At 39.3% G+C, this 21,645-nt stretch overlaps 1 protein-coding gene across 1 annotated transcript in view; it reads right to left on the bottom strand.

Moving 5' to 3' along the window:
* The window catches only part of LOC147884051 (Carbohydrate-binding-like fold), a 207,168-nt gene extending 185,783 nt beyond the window's left edge, over positions 1–21,385 (bottom strand). The window contains exons 1-3 of the mRNA XM_087398136.1: positions 21,111–21,385; positions 3,028–3,142; positions 1,919–2,096 (exon numbers count right to left, since the gene is read on the bottom strand). Of these exons, the coding sequence (XP_087254262.1) occupies positions 1,919–2,096; positions 3,028–3,142; positions 21,111–21,385 (568 nt within the window). The remainder of the gene's footprint in view (positions 1–1,918; positions 2,097–3,027; positions 3,143–21,110) is intronic.
* Between the last annotated feature and the right edge of the window lie 260 nt (positions 21,386–21,645).

Below are 21,645 nucleotides of genomic sequence, written 5' to 3'. Positions count from 1 at the left end.
GTATCAATTTCTAGCATGCCTACCATTATTTACAACACCTTAGGATTCCATGCTTAAGTACCTAAACTTGAAACGATCACAGCACACTTCTATCACAGATTAGTCTACACCTTGAAATCCACTATATCTAGACAAATGCACCAATTACAAACATTACTTTGGAATGATGGATACTCGAGAAGTTTTACCGAGCATTTTTAAACCCCATCAGTTCCTATGACCATCTAGTTACCCAACTTTTGTGCTGGGACATTTCAACGGCAACATACTAGAACCTCAAAAGCAAATACAACCAACAAATCTCATGGAACAACATCATCTGCACTTAGTAAACAAGGACCCAACAACAATCTACAGATCTCAAATTGATCATGTTTAGACAAACGCATCGATTACCAATAGTTATGTTGAAACAATCAAGCATACTCCAGTGCACCTTTCATTATTTACAGCACCTTACAATTTCATGCTTAAGTCCCCAAAGTTGAAATGATCACAACACATTTTCAACTAACTTCGAATTCCGTGCTTAAGTTCCCGATCTTGAAATGTCATTACTTAGTCAAGTCTAGCTATGGCACAGTATTCAATGGGACCACATCAAATGCAACAAGAGTCCTAGTAAACGCTTTGTGTGGTTTGGCTAGGGGCGCCTACCTAGCATAACATTTGCCATACTACATAGCCAATATTCTTGATAATTTCATGTTAATATTGTTGTTGTTAGTGCTATTGGTCTTATGCTTGATTACTGTACTCTGAATGCAAACATATTGGAGTTAGTTCATTCAGTGATTTGTTCAATTGACCGTTAGTAATTAACATAATTGGCAGCTAAAATACCGATGATGAAACTAGTACAAGGGATTGGAATTAATGCCATGGCCAATATTCTTGGTTATTTCATGTTAATATTGATGTTATTAGTGTTATTGGTCTTATGCTCAAATATTGTACTTCGAACGTAGTCATATTAGAGTTAGTTAATTCAATGATTCGTTCAATTCACCGCTAACAACTAGTGTAATTGCTTGGGGGGTTCACTTAATAATTTACATGACTATCACATGAGTTCAACATAAGGGAATATTCAATTTCATTTGTTCCGACATTTTCACAAACAGAAGGGTGCCAAAAAATGTATTTTAAGAGAAAATTTATAGATTGAATTGGAAAAGGATGCATTTTATTCATGAGAAATTCAGAGATAAGGGGTTTTATAAATAGGCCTTGAATGCACGTGATATATAGGGTTCATACATAGTGAACCCCCCCCCCCCCCCCGCCCGAGCATTGATTCAATGATTCATTCAATTCACCACTAATAGCTAGTGTAACTAATGCAAAGATACCAATTGAGATGTCGCATAGTGCGTGGCACATGGCCATGAGCCAAATTTTGTATTTCATAGACATTGTAAATCTAGGATAATATATTACAACTTTCTTATTAAACAAAAGCCAGTGCTTATGCACACTTGTGCTCTCCTATTCTCAAATGAAAAAGGGTGGGCCAATGCCTCACATACTCGCCACGTGGATGTGAAGGCTCATGGCCCTAGGATACTGCCACATAAGCCCTTCTACACACATGCTAGTAGTGATGACTGCCAGCCCTCTAATTTTGGCCCATCCAGTAGCTAGATGGTAGCCCTAGATGCTACGCCACCCCTAGTCCTGTCGTGTGTTGCATCGTAGTTGCAATCGCCAATTCTGACCGCATCTTCTAGTTTACTGCCTCTCAACCATATATCGCAATTGCCATGTGGTTGTGTCAGACAGTCAGACTACCATATAGCCCGTGCCTTTCTCTGGACCTTTTCCCAGTCTGTGAGTGACTGCTTTGCAACTGCCAATTTTGCTCACGTAAAACTGTGAGATTGTCGTCCCTTCTCTAGAGTTTGGACTTTCCACTTGCCCTTCTCTGGTGCAGACTTGATGTCCACTTGTTCGCTCCATGATTGACTCGCTCTGTCCTTCATTTGTATAGCTACAGTGGACTTAGAGGCCATTCCTGCATCTGCATAACCTGGCAAATATGCCAAGGTTTGCCAAGGTTTGCATCGTTCCCCTCCATCACCCCGAAATTCTCGTTGCTACAAATTGGCAAATCCAGACCCCAGCAGAGACGAAAATGTGGCCTCTCCACCCAGGCATTTAGGGGCTGAGGAGAACTTTCATGCGCCCTTGGTGACGAATTTCCACTGGCCTGGTGCAGCATGCTATTCGTGGGGACAGATGCTAGGCAATGCTCCTCTGTGCCGGGGGGTTGGCATATGTGCTAAGATTGGCGAACGCAGGAATAGCCTCTTAGCTTCTGTTTGGGAGCTTCCTCCACCTCACCGACAGAGAGCCCTCTTTGTGAGAAGGGGACTCTCTTTGAGTGCCACGTGAAAACGTCAAGTAAGATATGCATCATTGAGAGTATTTTGCCACTTTGTATACATGAATCAATGTAACGTGCTTATAGGAACGTCCTTTAACTCGTCTTCTTTGCGAATCTATTAGCCATTGCATTGAATGCTGTGAGTTCTTTCATGACCTTTGCTTGTTACTGCAAGCTGTTTGCTTATATTAGCCTCTTCTTATATTGATTTGCGTCTTTGCTTCAGTTGTTTCCCTTCACATTGAGCTTCCATCCTCGAAAGCTGGATACTCCGCCTGCTGCTTGCACATGCCGCCGCCCTCACCTTCTTTCGACTCATGTGACTTGCAAGCTGGTTTTGTCGTCACTAAAGTTATTACGCCCACAACTCTTCTCCTTTTTCGTCGCTCCTTCCTTTAACAATTTCTTTGGGCGCCTCATTCTCTGTCGTCATTGCCTTTTCAGACGTCCAGGGAGTCCTCGAAAATGTTTCTAAAGCCCCTTGCTCCCGCTCCAGCATGCTGAACCCGTCCTTCCGCCTTCTCTGCTTCCGCTTCCTCCTAGCACGTAGTGGGTGGCCAAGCGAGTCTGTGGAGAATCTACTGGCGTTCATTTGCAGCAAAAGACCCTCAGAAACATGTCCTAACATAGTGGTGCTTTACACAAGTGTTATGGCTTGTCGTCTTCCCAGTAAGGCGTTCTTCCTTCCCATACAAGTCTCCATTTAGCATTCTGGAAGACCAGAGGATGGTGAGGAGAAGCACTTTCACGACGACCCTGCTTCCGCACAATCGTGAAAATCTACATCTTATATCATTTTTCGGTCCACACAAGCTAGACTGTAAGAAGAAGGCAGTTCAAATGAGCAACAAAGTCCACGTTTCTCGCATTCACGCTCGGCTTTGCACTCTGCACTCTCTTTTGGGAAAGTTAAGAAAATCATGCAAACGAGTTTTTCGTGCATCTCTTGTGCAACGTGATTACCGTGAGGAAAAACTCTCGAAACACAGCCAAGGGGAGGCCGGGGGAGCAAGCACATCAGTTTTATACAGTACACGTAGAAGCTGGTGTTCCACAGACGCGATAGCGGATTGCATCGAGTTCATGAAAATATCCGCAAGGGAGGAGAGTCTCATAATAAAGAGAGAAGGATAAACAAGAGAAAGCTGCAGCTTGTAGCATGGTTTCATGGTTTCTATTGTAATTTAACAACAGCAAGATATCACTTCATATAGCTTGGGTGGAACACTTTCATCACAGCTAGTATGCAATCAACACGTGGCTTTGCCTCTACATGATTCGTGGTTCCTGTTGTTGGGTGTCTCTTCAATCCTTGATCCACTTCTCATGAGTAATTTCGGCTTCTAATCAACTCTTGTTGGGCGTGTCTTCAATCCTTAATCCACTTCTTATGAGTAATTTCACCTTCTAAAATCAATTGTTGTTGGGTGTCTTCAATCCTTAATCCACTTCTCATGAGTAATTTTAGCTCAACCTCTATGCCTTGACGTTAAAAACTCTCAGGGATCGACTTTCGAAAGCAATTTCGATAGCTTAGGGTTTGTGCCCTAACGTTAGAAACTCTCTCTCTCTCTCTCTCTCTCTCTATATATATATATATATATATCTATCTATCTATCTATCTATCTATCTATCTATCTATCTATCTATCTATCTATATGTGTGTGTGTATGTGTCTATATATATATATATATATATTCATTCATTCATTCCAATCTTGATGTGCGCCTTGTCCACTAATTACAATAAACGTTACCATCAGATATTCCCTAAGAAATAGAGAGGCAAGGATCTTATGATTGATTAGATGAGAGGTGGATTTCTAGGAGAAACAAGAATCTCACAAATGTTATCACAAATGTCAAAATTTGAGTGACTTAAAAAAGGATCTTTGATTAAGGCCATGTTACAGGTTGGGTCATTGTTTGCTTGGGTGTAGCCATTTTTTGTGAGGTTCAGGGAGTATTCTATATATAGGTATCTTGCATGATCTATAACTTATGCATTGCTCAACGGAATGCGGTAAACTTTGTCTTCAAGTTGTAGTATATATTCCAAACTTGAACATGCGATCAAAAGATTATGGAATAAGGATTTGGAACGAGACTGTTAAAGCATTACAAGTGCTATGTTGCATGTGAAGCATGCATCCTAAAGACTATAGGATATAGCAATTTATTCAAAAAAACATCAAAATTTTGTTATGTACATACATGCAATCAAGTAATCATTCAAAAGTACACTACTTGATCTTCTTCTCAACCCAACGACACACCTAAATGAGAACATTAGGCATGGATTAACGGGCCTCCAATGTTGTGCTAAAATGATGCACACCCATTTGAGGGCACGGTCCATAACTTTTTTTTGATTTGTTGAAAACCAAACGGATTGAAAATTTAGAATCCAAACTAGTGGGACCACTGCATGGTGGTCTTAAAACATTGATAGTTGTTGGTATTGGTATCTAGATTCACCCTAAAATGGAAGAAGTTGAAAATGTGCAATTTACGCATGTGTAGAGATCTTTTAATAAATCCAACACTATTTACAGCTTTGAATTGTTTCTTTTTCCATGCACTTGCTTGCTATATGGCTCATAAGCATGCCAAAGGTCATTGCATTTCATAATACACAACATCAAACCTGATAGCGTGCCCTTTGGCCTATTTGTATTTTGAAGTATTTGAGGCCACATTGCACTTGTTTGGGATATCCAAGTCTGTTGATGTGTATCACCGGAGGGGAAAAAATTAGCGGATGAAAATTTAGCTACGCTCGCAAATTTTGAATTTTTACACCTCCTGCCTGTCAAATCTTAGAAGATTAAGTACCTGCAACCTGTCCCCATCCCCGCCCCTGACCTGCAACCCGCACGCACGTCTATATGACCTTGTGACATCTTCAGCTTGGCATTGTCATCTTTTAGGTAAGTTATCTTCTATTATTTGCTTGCCTCACAAGCTAGCTTCTCTCTTTCTGGTTTGGCATTGTCATTTTTCACTGATCGTTGCCATGGCTTACAAGAGAAGCAGATAGAGGCTGCAAAAATGAAAAGCTAAAAAGCTTGGTCAGGGCACAAGGAACAGAAGGCTCCTTGCAGAGCAGCAGCAGGAAGTGGTTGTAGATGCACGCATTCGATCATTGCCATCAGAGTGAAGAACATGAATTGTGATGTCACAATTGGTGGTAGCATTCGAGGTAGCAACATCAAGCCATTCAGGTAAATACAAGTCTCGAGTCTTCACAAGCTTTATCCTGCATCCTAAAGTTCATAGAGTGACAACCCTACCAACACCTCGAGAGATGCATGCAGAGCGGAAGCAATGCTTGATCATCCTGATCCAAGTAGTCTATGGGCTTCAATAGAATGTAAGAAAAGGAGAGACAACCTAAGTGCGGAAGTCATTGCAATAGTGGTGATGTTTTGGCACGAAAATACGAGAGTTTCTCCAAATAACAAGGACATCTGTAGAAAGCAGACAGGATGCAAGATGTTTGATGAGCACATCATCTACACATGCTTGATACAACGCATGTCAATGGTTGCCTAAACCATCCCGGTGGTTGTTTATGATTGAGCTTTGGGATGGCTACCTAAATAAGCCTGGCGGTTGTTTGTGATTGAGCTTTGGGATAGTTTACTAGGCTAGCTTGGACTTAATGTGATTGTCCTAAACCAGCCTGATGGCTGGAATATCATGCAACCATGGGACTGGTTCAGCTCAAACACTAGAACTAGGCTGGCTTGGACTTAATGTGATTGTCCTAAACTAGCCCAGTGGATGGAACATCATGAAATCGTGGTTGGGTCAACTCAAACCCTAGTTATGCGATTGTCCTGAACAAGTGGTGTAACAGTAATATTTTTCACAATAGAACAACAATATATTGTTATTTTACTAAACCAGCCTGGTGGTTGGAACGTCATGCAACCATGGCTGGTTTCAGCTTAATTTGTACATGGGTCAACGTTTGCTTGGGTATAGCCAATCGCGAAACTATTTTCGGGGCCATTTTGAGGCCGTAACGTGATGCGTTCCTAGGTGAATATTTGAATTTTGCATGGATCCACACTCTCGCAAAAATTTTCCCGTCATAAAGGTGCACTGGCATAATAATGAGATGCAATCTATTTGTTCAAAACACCACATAGCTTGATGCATGGCATCTCTGCACTGCTTCGTGCAGCGTAGTCTGTGGCCTACATCGCTTGATCACTTATCATCGTGTAGCCTTTTGCTGTAGCTTTGCCACCTGTCACTGGGACACGCACCCATGCAGATCATTAAAATTGTTGGATTGTAGAGATCACCGCACTGGTTCTTGGCATAATAATTAGACGTAATCTATCATTTGGAACACTGCCGTAGCATAGTCTCTAGCCTCTGACCACCTATCATCGTGCAGCCTTTTGTCACTTCTTTGCCCGCAACCTGTGCAAATCATAGGTTGTCTTGGAGAGACCACCGCGCTAGTTTTTGGCATAATAATGAGACGCAATCTATCATTCTAGGCATCACCTCAGCGCACTCTCTGGCCTAACGACCTATCATCGCCCAAAATTCAAGGTTCTTAGAGAGACCACCACGCTAGTTCTTGGAGTTATAGCTTTGTTACCTATTTTTACATATTACAGGAGGAGGTCTATGACGACCAGCATATTGGCAAATAGAAGGAGATCTATGAAAGCCATCACGCTGGTTCTTGGAGTTATATATTTATGTACCAAGGAAAATGTATTCTGTTGTACAACCAAGCAAAATGCAATTGATGATATGGCCCTTGAGGGGTCCCCTCTAGGGGCAAGGGCCATATCGACATGCCATTTATGTCTAGTGGCATCCTGGATATTGTATAATGTACATCGATATGGCCCTTGCCCCTAGAGAAGACCCCTCAAGGGCCATATCATCAATTGCATTTTTTGAAAGTTTAATTGTATTTTTCTAGATGTATCTCCATGCAACCACAACGGTGGGGTCGCTGGAGTTATTTTAGCACTATTTTGGTCATAAACCAAGGAAATTATAGTCCTTCTTTCTTGGTATTTTAGTTCTTGTTGCAATAAATATAAATGAGAGAAAAAGTACAATTTATCGAGTGAAAATTGAGCAAAAGAGACTACAATGTACATCTACGTCCAATAACAGGTTATATAAAAATTACCAACTTATACCGAGCAAAAATTGAACTAAGGATCTTTTACATTTATGAAAACTCAGCAATTGCTTAGATCCTTGAAGGCCAAAAGATTACAAGTAGCAGCTGCCGTAACCATTCAAATACAAATATGAAAGTTAACAACAATGCATACTAAGAGCCTCGAATTTAACAAAAAGAGATTACATAAATGCCTTTAAGACCAAAACATTACATCGAGTGAGCCAAAAGATCATTGAGAGCCTAAAAGATTACATCTAGCCATTACTGAGAGCCTCTTTTGAGTAAGAGGGAATTTGTACAACTCAGTTTTCCGCCAGTCTAGCTTGTTGCATTAAAAAATTTTAGGGAGCCAAAGGAGGATATGATGGAGAGGCTGAAGACCATGCACATTGCTAGGACTCAGATTACGGCCCCCCAATAAGTCGAGAGTACTCTGCTCTGAAAATACTGAGGCCTTCGTCAACATCTAGGGGAAACCCATACAGCACAGCCATAAAGAGGCCCTCTGTGAGCATGTCATCTAAGGTGATGGCATTCATATGTGTGGGGAATCGCTTGTGGAAACAAAGGGTCTCCACTAGTGCTAGCATTTCTACTCCCGGTGAGTGCAATGCAATCACCTTATATGAGAAGGAAAATATTGTTGGGATCACAAAGCATCGAGGAGGGGTGGTAGTAGGCATGTTGAAGATGAGTGGGTGAGCAGATGAGCAGGGGAGCAGATGATTAAGTGAGAAGATGAGTGGGTGAGCAGATGAGCAGGGGAGTAGATGCAGTGATGATAGTTGGAGAAGGGAGCATGGAGCAAAGTAGAGCAGGGGTGAAAAAGAGCTAGAGGAGGGGTGTGGAGCAAAGTAATAGAGTGTGTGGAACAAATTAGTAGCACATGGGCGGTGGATCTGAGCAACGTAGTAAAATGCCAAATGCCATGTATCTTATATATATTATAAAGTTTGAGCCACCATGTTGGCTGGAGCCCGAGGTTCCATCCATATTAATTGTAGGTCATCGTGGTGGAATCCCCTAGACAAGTTGGTAATCATGAAGAAGACCCATGTGGTGGTTGGTATAATTAATTGCCAGCCCGGTGGAATCCTAGCCACGATAGACATGGCTGACGAGAGCCACCACCACCGGGCAATAATTCCCATAAAGGTAAATTATGAAGCTCTAATCACTCATTACCATGCCTAATCACTCGTTACCATGCACTCTAGTTCTCTATTGAGTATGCGAGCCTAGTGACTCATAATTTTTACTACACTTGTAGTGATCATGCATGCTTAAGCGTGGTGGTGGGTGAGCGGTGGCACGGTGGAATCGTAGCCACGATAGATGTGGCTGATGACAGCCACCACCATCGGGCAGTAATTCCCACAAAAGTAAATCATGAAGCCTAATCACCTCTAATCCCTCATTACCATGCACTCTAGTACTCTCCTGAGCATGCAAGCCCGGTGACTAGTAATTTACTGTACTCATAGTAATAATGCATGCAAGCCCGATGATGGTGGTAATTGGAAGTTGAGTAGTTGCGGGCCACTGCGGTGGCTGGTAATTAACTGCCAACCTGGTGGGTCTTAGCCGCCACCACAAATGTGGCTGGGAATCTTAGATGCCATCACCTCTAATCATTCATTACCATGCAAGTCAGTACTGTCGCCTTGAATTATTCAAATTTTAGGCCAACCACCATGGTGGCTCTCACCTTGACAGTAGAAGGGCTACAACCACTGCAGTGGCTCTCACCTTGAAAGTGTAGTCGCGGGCTTCAAACTGCTATTACATTTCCTTCACTACTTCATCTTCTATCCTTCTCGACCATTTATTTCTCCCTTGCAATCGGACTACAAACTCAAGCCTCCACTATTCCATTTCCTTTACTGTTTCATCTTGTATCCCTCTCGACCATTTCTATCTCCCTTGCACTCTTCCTGCAACTTCTATCCCCTCTCATAATGGACCTGGCATAGTCCAGGAGCTCCTCACACAATCTTTCCTCCTCCTCTGCAGCATAGTGTGAGAGCCCCTCCTCCCCTAATCTTGAAAACATGACATATGGGAACTCCTCTCTCGCTCTTCAAAAGCCCAATTTGGATGCTCTCCAAAACTTCACCAGGTTGGTACAGGAGGTGAACATGAAGGGGGGGCAACTAGTCTGTCAGGTCATAAGATTACCATCAATGAAAGCATGATTGAAAATGCTATAGGAATTTTTAAAGGCAAGTTTGCAAGCACACTTTTTTGAGAAGCAGTGGAAGAGACAAGATATTCTAGACATATACCCCAACGCTCATATTACTAAAGTTGGAGGAGTCAAGATTTTGAGCTTGCCAATAGACCTCCAAGATGTGCTGAAGAAGCCATTCACTTCTTTCCTGATACGAGAGGAACCTGCAAGTTTTGGCAGGTTCAAGCAGCAGTAGAGCAACTAAAAGGACATGATGTATCTTTCTCAAGGGCGATCTCCAAAAGCGTGTCAACCAACCTGAAGAATTGCATGGAAGGCAAATTTCGATTGTCATCTATGTCCGGTAGAGTTGTAATGCACCTGATGGCATCGATCCTCAAAGGGATTTTTGAGCAATACGATAAGCAGATGTCTTAGAAGGTGACTTTTCTACAAGAGAAAGCCACGGATGCAGCAAAGGCAACGCAACTTGAGAAAAGCCTTAGGGAAGGTGCAGAAGCCAAGGTACAGGAGGCACAATCGAGGGCCTTGCAGGCACAAGAGCAAGCTAAGGCCACTACAAAATTGGTCAACATGGAAAGGCATAGAAGAGAAGAAGCAGAGAAACACATGAAAGAGCTTCGAGATAGGCTCGAAGAAGTAAGAAATGATGGGGACATGGTGGACAAGGAGCTAGAAAAGATGCAAAAGGATCTTGAAGATCAGAGAGCCAAAAAGGAGGGTCTTTACAAATGAATTATATCTTTTGGGTAAGTCATTTATGTCCCATGTGTTATAAGGTTTGTTGGATTTATTGTAGTCATAACATGTACAAGGGTTTCCATATATCTAGATTTATGCTTAAACTAGACAAAGTGGGCTATGAATCATTGATATAATAACTACCAATTTCTTTTCCTAGTCTTTTAAAAATGATATATGGGAATTGGATCACTAACAATCTTGATGCAAATGCAACAACTACGTTTTTAAAACACAAAATCACCTCTACCCCCAAGAAATATCAAGCTCTATTTCCTTTGCAAGCTTCCTTTGCCAGTTGCAAACGACGACAACAACAATGTAAAAAAAATATTACTCTCAATAATCTAGTTAGGAATTTTAATATTTTATTGAATTTTTTTCTTTTAATTTACATTTCATCTAGTTCATGGTGATAGAACTCTATATGGGCCTTCTTTTTGGATCAAGAAATATGATGTCATCATGTGATCGAGCCATACTAAGCCAGATGCAACAAAAATAAAACCTATAGAGATAGCAGCTAGTAAGTGCTGGTGATATCCAAAGGCTTTACAAGGCCTGAAATAATAGTACAAGATGGCAATTCCAATTAGTCAATAGTGACTCTACAAGGTGGCATGTGAGTACATCTGTGTTTCACTATCCTAAATTAGTAATCCCAATTTGCCAAGTGACTCACAAGGTGGCATGTGAGTACATATGTGTTTCACTATCCTAAATTAGTAATCCCAATTTGCCAAGTGACTAAAAAAGAGTGAATCTCCCGAACTAATTGGCAATTTTCAAGCAAGTTCTTAGTTGGATTTTCGAGAGTTCAACTACCTCTTCTTGTATGCAACGGACAATAACAATGAAATGAAAGTAGATAATAGGAAATTAAAGAGAATATAAAGTTGTGATGTAAAAAAATTAATGATACAGTTGATGGTGACCGCTGTGTTGTCCACTTATGCACTCTCACATGAGAGTTTAAATGGTGATATGGATAGATGCTAGATAGAGGAATATGAGCACTGAAGATTAGAGATTATATCAAGACAAGATTATAAAAAGCACCATGCAAGCCAATCAGACTAGCAGACTATAGATCCTTAAAAAGTCATATTGTTGAGACAACTATTAACTGTACACAAGTCATACTACCAATGGGATGAGGGATGCCATATGCCCCTTGAACATTGATCGTGGCTGATTTTGCCCTCCCCAAACCCCCACCTCTTGGGGGACTAACAACCCCCTTGAGGCAAGTATCAAGCTCTATCCCACTTGACTAGATGTGAAGTCAGCATAAGACATCTCATAACCATTTGGTCTATAAACTAAGATCCCTTTCAGTGTATAGATTGGGGACCATCCTAATATCTAGTGTCATCATCCAAGGTTCTTACAACATTGGGCACTTGGAATATTGGTGAGTAACTTACATTAGAGGTGGATATTTGAGATAACCCTTGCTTCTGGTATGCGAGCTAGTCCTATAACTACTTTGCTCATCATCAATTGAGGAGAAAAAGAAATAAAATAAACATTATCTTAATTCACTTTCAAGGGTTGGGTTTGGGGACTGGTTGCAATGTGACCTAGAGTAGTTTTGATGATAGGGTTTGAGTGTCGAATATGTACCTTATGTGGGTCAAGCCTCAAATCAAAGGTCCACGACAAAGAGATAAAAAAGAAATTCTTCAAAATTCTATTTTAACCAAAAAATATAGAAGGATTTACCCTATTTGCTAGTTGTCATAGCCTACCTAGTAGAGCTTGTGTAGGACTTTAGTTGTCATAGCCTACCTAGTGGAGCCTTTGTAGGACTACTATAAGTAGTCATCATAGCCTACCTAGTAGACCTTGTGTAGGACTACTATATGTAGATGCTACAAAGATGTGTCCATCACCCTCCAAATGTGATGGGAAATTGCATCTAAGTAAAAAAATCAAATTCGTGATTCAAAAAATGCGGGAAAATTGCTCGAATGATTCGAATGAAAGAAAAAATTAGGTTAAAAAGTGGGGACACGTCACGTGTTTTACATAAATCGACATGTCATCCCTCTATATTCGTACAAATAGATTTTATTCGTACGAATAACGTATTTGTATAAATAAACCTGTATTAGGACGAATATGTGACTACGTTTCTGTATATAAGGTCACTTTTTGCTAGTGTCTCTTATCTCACGCTTGGTTCCCTAGCCGAGCATAAGAGATCAAACAAGGAAAAGAAGGAGAAAGGTCCTTCAAGGTTGTGAAAGCAATCTACAAGGTCTAAAATAAGATGGATTTTGTGTTAAGGAGCTTTAGGATCTCATTTTGAGTTCCTAAGATCTCTTGTGAGATTTGTGGTTTTAGTCTTTGTGTCTTTGTTTGTGGGAGTTCTAGGTTCTCTTTATTGAGTTCCTTCGATCTCTTGTGAGAAAAGTGTCTTAGGTGTTTTTGTGTCTAAAATTTGTTTGTGGGAGTTCTAGGATCTCCTTGTTCAGTTCCTTAAATCTCTTGTGAGAAATGTTCTCTCAGTGTTTTTATGTCTATGAAATTTGTTTGTGGGAGTTATAGGATCTCCTTGTTGAGTTCCTTAGATCTCTTGTGGGATAAATTTTTTTGTGGGAGTTTTAGGATCTCCTTGTTGAGTTCCTTAGATCTCTTGTGAGAAATGTGCTTGTTTTTATGTTTATGAAATTTGTTTGTGGGAGTTCTAGGATCTCCTTGTTGAGTTCCTTATATCTCTTATGATAAAAATTTTGTACGTGGGAGTTCTAGGATCTCCTTATTGAGTTCCTTAGATCTCTTATGAGAAAATTTGTTTGTGGGAGTTCTAGGACCTCCTTGTTGAGTTCCTTAGATCTCTTGTGAGAAATGTGCTTGTTTTTGTGTCTATTAAATTATGAAATTTGTTTGTGGGAGTTCTAGGATCTCCTTGTTGAGTTCCTTAGATCTCTTGTGAGAATTTTCGTATGTGGGAGTTCTAGGATCTCCTTGTTGAGTTCCTTAGATCTCTTGTGAGAAATATGATTTTATTTTGTGTTTGTATTCTCACACTTTCTTTGAATGAATATTTAATATTCTTTCAATAGAATGTGAAAGAATACAAAGAGTTTTAAAGGTGTATGAATTTAAAGTTTTAAAGGTTATTAGAGACTTGTATCATTCTTAAACTTTTTTTTAAATGAATATTTAATATTCTTTCAATAGAATGTGAATGAATGATTTTCAATTTGAGTATATTCTTTGAATAAAAATGAATCCATGCCTCTATTTTTATTACTCATTCTTCCACTTTCTTTGAATGAATATGTAATATTCTTTCAATAGATTGTGAATGAATGATTTTCAATTTGAGTAAATTCTTTCAATAGAAATGAATCAATGTCTCTCAATTTTTATTACTCATTCTTACAATTTCTTCTGAATGAATATTTAATATTCTTTCAATAGAATGTGAATGAATGATTTTACAGTTTGAGTGTTCTTTCATTAGAGATGAATCCATGTCTTCCAATTTTCATTACTCATTCTTACACTTTCTTCTGAATGAATATTTAATATTCTTTCAATAGAATGTGAATGAATAATTTACAGTTTGAGTGTATTCTTTCAATAAAAATGAATCCATGTCTCTTAATTTTCATTACTCATTCTTACACTTTCATTTGAATGGATATTTAATATTCTTTCAATAGAACATGAAAGAATGACAATTAATATATTGCATTCTTGAAAGTGTTTTTTAAAGGATATGTGTTGTTTTCGACAAAATGTGTATTGCAGTACGTTTCTATTGCGTACTCAAATTAATTTTTTTGCATTTTGTTTTTTTGCAACTTCAAAAGCATGGTGCGCAGCAAGATTTGGTCATATGTGATGGAGATACGAAAAGTACATGTCTCGGTCTCTTTTGTGTAGTGTAAATATTGTGGACACAAGTTCACAGGTGGTTCTACTCGCATCAAGCAATATTTTCTCAGAATAGGCAGTGACGTTGAAGCTTGCTCCTACACTCCATCTGATGTTCTTCCATTATACAAATTGTATTTAGAGAAAGTGGTTAATATGAGCCTGATAAGGAATTGTCCAAGTCAACAAGATGTGAGCGCTGAGGTTGATGAGATGGTTGAAGGAGAAGCACCAATAAATGCGAGGGGTGTATCCATACATGAAGGTGATGTAGATTTGCTAGCAAGTGGGTCGAAGGTGAGTTTTGATGCGACTAATGCCTGTCAGGTAAAGAAGAGAAAAAAGGCAGAACAATCTTCTATGGAGGATGGATTTCTTCGGCAACAAGTGCATGAAGAGCACTTAAGATGGATAGAAGCATTTGTAAAAAATGGTATACCATTCAATGTTATGAGAGAGGAGATGTTTCATAATGCCTTGAAGTCATGTGCTAGACCAGGATTTATTTTGCTAGATTATAATAAAATGCGTACAGATCGTCTTGATAGAGTCAAACAAACTGTGGTAGATTGCCTTTAAAAAAAGATATTGGATTTTATTCCTACATATGGGTGCACTCTTTCTTTTGATGGATGGACTAGCAAGTAGGCCAGACCCTTAAAAAATGTAATGTGCATTACTCCTAAGGGAACTATGTTTTTGGAGAGTATTGATACATCTCTAAAAGAAAAAACTTCAGCATATATTGTAAAAATATACAAAAGAGCAATTCGTAAAGTTGGTGGTAGTGAAAATGTTAGTACTGCATTAGTAACAGATAATGCATCGAATTACAAGACTGCGAGTGAGATGGTCATGGCAAAGCATCTCACTCTGACATGGGTGCCATGTGGTGCTCATACTCTCAACTTATTGTTGAAGGATATTGGACAATTGCCATTTATGCAACTAGTACTATAAGATGCTAACGCCGTAGTGAGTTTTATAAAGAGTCATCAATACTTGTATGCAGCATTCAGAGAGCACTCTGTGAAGCAACTAAGGCAATTTTGTCAAACTAGATTTGCCACTTCTTTTCTAGTTCTTGCTAGATTGTTGGAAGTGCGTCAAGCTTTAGTCAAGACTGTTGCTGATAGACAATGGGCAAATTGGCTCAAGAAAAGACGCAATATGCAAATACCAGGTAGTAAATGTGTGCATCTTGTACAATCATCATTATTCTTGAGAAATGTAGAAAGAATAAAAGAAGGTGTGGAGCCATTTGTGACAGTATCGAGGATGGTCGACGTTGATGCCTTTGTTATGGGTAAAGTGTATTGGAAGATGTTAGAAGCAATACGATAGGTTAAACAATTCGTGCGCTTTGCACTTAGGGAAAAGCAACAAGTGGTATATTTGGCCGATAAGAGATGGAAGCAAATGCACACTCCTTTGCATGGAGCTATGTTTGCAGTACATCCACAATATCAAATGCATGCTCAATCACAGAATCCAGAAGTCATAACTAACTTTTGAGAGGTTTGTAAGAACTTGCTTTTGGGAGATCAAGGCAAATTGGCCTACCAACAATGAGTGAGGTATATAAATCGCGAAGGCTCTTTTGGAGATCCTTGGAATCTTGATGCTATTAAGATGACTATTGCACCTACTTGGTGGAAGGAATATGGTGGAGAGACATTGGAGTTGCAACATGTTGCAACTCGTGTGCTCTCTATTGCTGCATTATCAGGTGCATGTGAGCGAAATTGGAGTGCAATACGATTTTATTCATTCTAAGAGACGCAATCGCTTAAAGCCATCAAGTGCTGTAGATTTAGTATTTTGCTTTGGAAATCTATGATTGTTGAAAGGATTTAATATTGTGGCTAGGGCAGCAAGCGAAGCCGCTGTAATGAGAATTGCTGGACAATGGTTGACTATAGAATTAATTGCTGAGGGTGCATTCAATGAAGAAGAAGACGAGCTTGAGCTACTTAGTGACAATCGTGAAGTCAAAGAGATAGACGATATTGTACCTGTGTTGAATGCAATATAGAGTGTTGTATGTTACACATGAGGGGATGGATAAGAGAATATGATAGGTGATGGAAGAGTCATATGCTCATATTCATCTCATCTCATTTTCTACTTGGAAGCGATGGATTAAGCTCTAAATATGTGGGATGGTATGTTGTATGTGAGGGGATGGATGGGAGAATATGCCAAGCGATGGAAGAGCGCATATGCTTGTATCCATCTCGTCTCATTTTCTACTTAAAATCTAGAACCTTATGGGCTATAAGTAATGTTGTGTTGTACATGGAAGCGGTGGATGAAGCTCTAATTATATAGGATGGTATGCTGTATGCGAGGGGATGGATGGCAGGATATGTCAAGAGATGGAAGAGCACATATGCTTGTGTCCATCTCGTCTCATTTTGTACTTAAAAGCTACAACCTTGTGGGCTACAAGTTATGTTGTTGTATTGTAATTATTGAGATTGTAGATGATTTGGTATACATAATAGCTAGAGCCAACCTTGTGACTTGCAAATACTTTCAAGGCAACACTGGAAAAAAGGAACGAATAATCGAATATGCGTAATCGAAGTTTATATTTTCAAGTCGCAAGGGTTGATCTAGCTATCATGTACACTAATTCACATCGATATATTTCAACATTTTTGCATTAACTTTACAAGTCCACCTAATCCATTGAAACCACTTAAATCACTTATACCACTTAGTCCACTTAAATCACTTAAACCATGTAGTCCACTTGAATCACTTAAACCACCCTGTCCACCTAATCCGCTTATACCACTTAAACCACTTCCTTCACTTATATAACTTAAATGAGGTCATTCACTTATACCCCTTAGTCCACTTAATTCACATTAACTCAAGGTTATGTTGACAGTGTCGGCATTAAAATTAAAGTTCAAAATTATTTTCTAGTATCTCCTCTAGGAGCATTAATAGTGGGATATTTTGACCAAATATTAATAACTTTTCATCTATAGTATCTCCTCTAATAACTATCAGATCCACATCCTAAGCCTCATCTTTCATCCTTTTTTAGTAGTCTCTCGTAACCAATGGAGCTTTTCAAAGTTAATGCTTTTATATTTTTTTGCAAAACTCTATTGTATGAAAACATAGAGGTAGAGGTAGGTAAGAATGGTGGTTTCCATGGGCTCATGGAAATGACCATTTCTATCAAGCTTATACCACTTAAACCACTTCCTTCACTTATATCACTTAAACGAGGTCATTCACTTATACCACTTAGTCCACTTAATTCACATTAACTCAGGGTTGTGTTGACAGTGTCGGCATTAAAATTAAAGTTCAAAATTGTTTTCTAGTATCTCCTCTAGGAACATTAATGGTGGGATATTTTGACCAAATATTAATAACTTTTCATTTGTAGTATCTCCTCTAATAACTGTTAGATCCTTTCATCCTTTTTTAGCAGTGCCTCCTAACCAATGGAGCTTTTCAAAGTTAATGCTTTTATATTTTTTGCAAAACTCTACTGTATGAAAACATAGAGGTAGGTAAAAATGGTGGTTTCCATGGGCTCATGGAAATGACCATTTCTATCAACCCCTCTCTTTCCATTGAGTACAACTTTGCAAAAAATATAAAAGCATTAATTTTGAAGAGCTTCTAGGATTGCAAGGTACTACTCAATATGGATGGAGGGATAAGTTTATCTTAGATTTGGTAGTCATTGAGTACTAGATTGACAAATGAAAACTTATTAGTGTTTAGTCTAATATCTGACCATTAATGCCATTGGAGGAGATACTATAAAACAAATTTGAATTATCATTTTTATACAAATTGAGACTGCAATACACAACTCTCTTAAGAGAGATGAGTGCTAGCCTCAGGTAAAAAATAATTATTTATATTAAAATTGAAACTACAACACACAACAAAAACAGATAGCAACACACAACTCTCGCAAGAGAGATGAGTGCCAGCTTGCCTACACACTAAAATGGAATAAAAAACAAATATTAAATAATTTAAAAAGACTGCAGTATACAACTCTCCTAAGAGAGATGAGTGCCAGTCCTAAACAAAACAAAACAAAATAAACATTAATTACTAACGAAAGACTGTAACACAAGCAAGGGTGCAGTAAGGTACCTATGAAGAGAGCTGGTAGGTATCGCAAGCAAGCAGGAGGTAGCAGGTAAGCAAGCAAGAGGTAGCAGGTAAGCAAGCAGGAGGTAGCAGGGCTGGCCAGCAAGTGGCTGAGGTGGCAAGGAAGACAAGTGGATGTATTCATACGAATACCAAAAATGGCAGTTGCTGCAAGTTGATACTACGTTTATTCGTACGAATAAAATAGCAAAAAACGTTTGAAATGTTTTAAATTATAAAAAACGCGTATTTGAGTGATTTTTTTGAATTATAAAAATTCCCGAATTATTGCAACTTAGCATTGCATATACACCTTGAGAAGTGGAAGATGGTGGTGGTACCATGCACAAGAACTTTGGTGCTGCATGTTGAAATCTTTGAGACGGACTGTTGCATCGTGTTATGGATATTACTCCTCAATGATGAATAATGCACTTTAGGTCTCGTCGGCTGTCATCATTCTACAGTGGGCAATCTTGCCCACATCATGTATGATCCGAGGGTGGTGCACCAGTATGCATGTGATTTAATTACTACCAGCCACCCGCATGGTGGCTTCTTCATGATTATTTGGACATCTCGATTATTTTTAGTGCAATTAATTACCAATCACACACCGCAGTGGCATGTGATTGCATGCCAGGCTTGCATATAATTATTTTTGGGCCAAAATAATTCTCAATTATTTTTAGTGTAGTTAATTACCAGTCACTGTGGTGGCATGAGATTAAATAGCATCTCATGATCCTATGATTGGATGGGCTTGCATGCCAGCGATCATTTTTGGGGCAAAACAAGCAATCTAGTTCCAATCAATGCGGTGCCCTCACCTTTAATGAGAAGGCCAAATTTTACTATTTTTAAAGGCCTTCTGATGAAGCTTTGCATGGCAAAGAATGTCTGCAAATACAGCACTGCCCAAGCGGCTAGGCATGTGATTAATTGGCAGCTCAAATTTTAATTAATTGAAGATGGCTCATGATCATTTGGATGGCATGATTAGGCCTCTAGTCACTACACTAGCTTGGATTTTAGTGGCTTATTAAGATTTCTCATGGTTATTTGGATGGCACCACTAGGCCTCCAGTCAGCACAGTGGCTCAAATTTTGATTAATTTATGGTGGCTCATTAATATTACTGTGCCACTGTTACTATTTAACCATGGACCTAAACATGATTTGGCTACTTTGCTCCATGTTCCCTCCTCCACCTCTGCTTTGCTACTTTGCTCCACATTCCGTGACCACTATAAAATATCTTCAAATCACAAACACAATAAGATCATCGCAGATGAACCCATAACATGTATATTTCACCAACCTCTCAATCGCTTGCAACATCCCATAGTCTCTAGGCTACGGTATGCTGGAAACATAATATTCACAAACATAACAAAGGAAACCCTTCAAGCTGATTTTCCATAAAGACAAGCATACATAACATCTAACAAGAGGATCAACACTGATGTTAGGGAGCACTTCTCCCAAGGTCCAACCTTTGCTACAAGATAGGAGCTACCTGCCAACACCAAAACCAGTCGCCTATAGTATTATGTATTTTTTACCCTCTTTCTTACCAATGTAGAGCTTGACTTTTTCTAAAATGTTGTAGATCTCAATTTCAGCTTCGTGTTGATAATCAAAACTTCTAAATCCAAGCTATGGATCAAAAGTTATTGCAAAAATAGTGATTGCTTCCATTTTTAGGGAGGTGCGACATACTTTTTTAATCTGCATGCTCTTTACCCACACCTATCTACCACTAGTTCTACAATCAACAATCACTTTCTACCTTCATAACAATAAATATATAGTCCTAGCATGCAAAACATGACCTAAGATGTACAATAGTATCAGTTCCGCCTAGTTCCTACCACTAGCAGTTCAAAACTCCTCGAAATCTACCTATCATTTTTGCCCATCCTGCAGCTGCAAACATTCATATCCAAGAGTCTCCTTTTTCTTTTCCTTGTTATCCTCTCGGATCAAAAAAAAAAAAACCCTTCCTTCCATACTGATCACATCGCTTTGAGCCACCTACATCCAAGCATATTTGAGTCTCTTATCCCTGTGTCTTCAAAGTTTGTAGGCCATGTGTTAATCTCTCCAATATGCATGCCATCTTCAAAACCAATTATTCAATTGATTCCTCAAAGCCCCAATCAAGAACCTCTCTATTTTCAATTTTTTGTGCATAAACGTCTCTATTTGGGTACTCTCCATAAGATACATCATGCATTGACTCATGTGGCAAAGCATCACGTGCTATCTTTACCAGGTCATCCATGATTCCTTCATTGCACATGATCTAGAAAGATATATTATGTCAAAGGCATCCAACTCATAGGCTCCTTGCACTTGCAGTATATCCATAGCATCAAGAGGCATATTCCTACAAGAACCTTCGACCCTTTGCTCTTTCATTGGAGTTGCTACAATAGGCTTTGTACATCATATTGACATAGAACATCATGGCCCAAAGAAGGATAAGCAAAGGTAGAAAAAGAAGAAAAATGGTTACTTCTGTCAAAACACATCAGCCTCATAGAGTAAGAAGGCCTCACTATGCTGTTCATTATATTCTCATTGTCCTCACACCTTGTTTGCACTAGCACCACCTCTTCATCAATATGGGGTTGATATGGCTCATGTCCGCCCCCTTGTTGGCCTTTAGTATCTATGGGAATTCCTTCTTGTAAATCATCCATGACTGTCTCTGCCTCATGTACTAGCGACATAAATGCATCCCAAGTATCTACCTCTCCATCATGCTGAGCATTTGTCATGTTCAAACGATCTTCTTTCTGATTGCAAATATAAATCACTTGCTTCTCTTCTTCAGCATAAACATTCGTCTCATTTTTAGCATGCATGCTCGATTCTTCTCCAATAGGTCCTGGATCCTCTTCTAATTGAGCCTTATACCATAAGAGCTCTTTACTTCTTCATCATGTCCTTCAAGCATCTATGGCTCCAATTCATTTGCCTTTGCTAAATACGATTCCTCATCTATGATCTAAGAGTCCTAAGTGTCATCAAGCACGCCTTCACCACCTTTTTCTATAAAGGACTCTGAAGCACCTATCATTTGCGATGGCAAAAGCTCTTTGTCACATCCCATCACATCATTTTG

Source organism: Dipteris shenzhenensis, chromosome 27 (genome assembly GCF_047967505.1).
Source record: "Dipteris shenzhenensis isolate YYH24624 ecotype China chromosome 27, Dip_SZ_1.0, whole genome shotgun sequence".
NCBI lineage: Eukaryota > Viridiplantae > Streptophyta > Polypodiopsida > Gleicheniales > Dipteridaceae > Dipteris > Dipteris shenzhenensis.
This window is presented reverse-complemented; position numbering and strand designations above follow the sequence as displayed.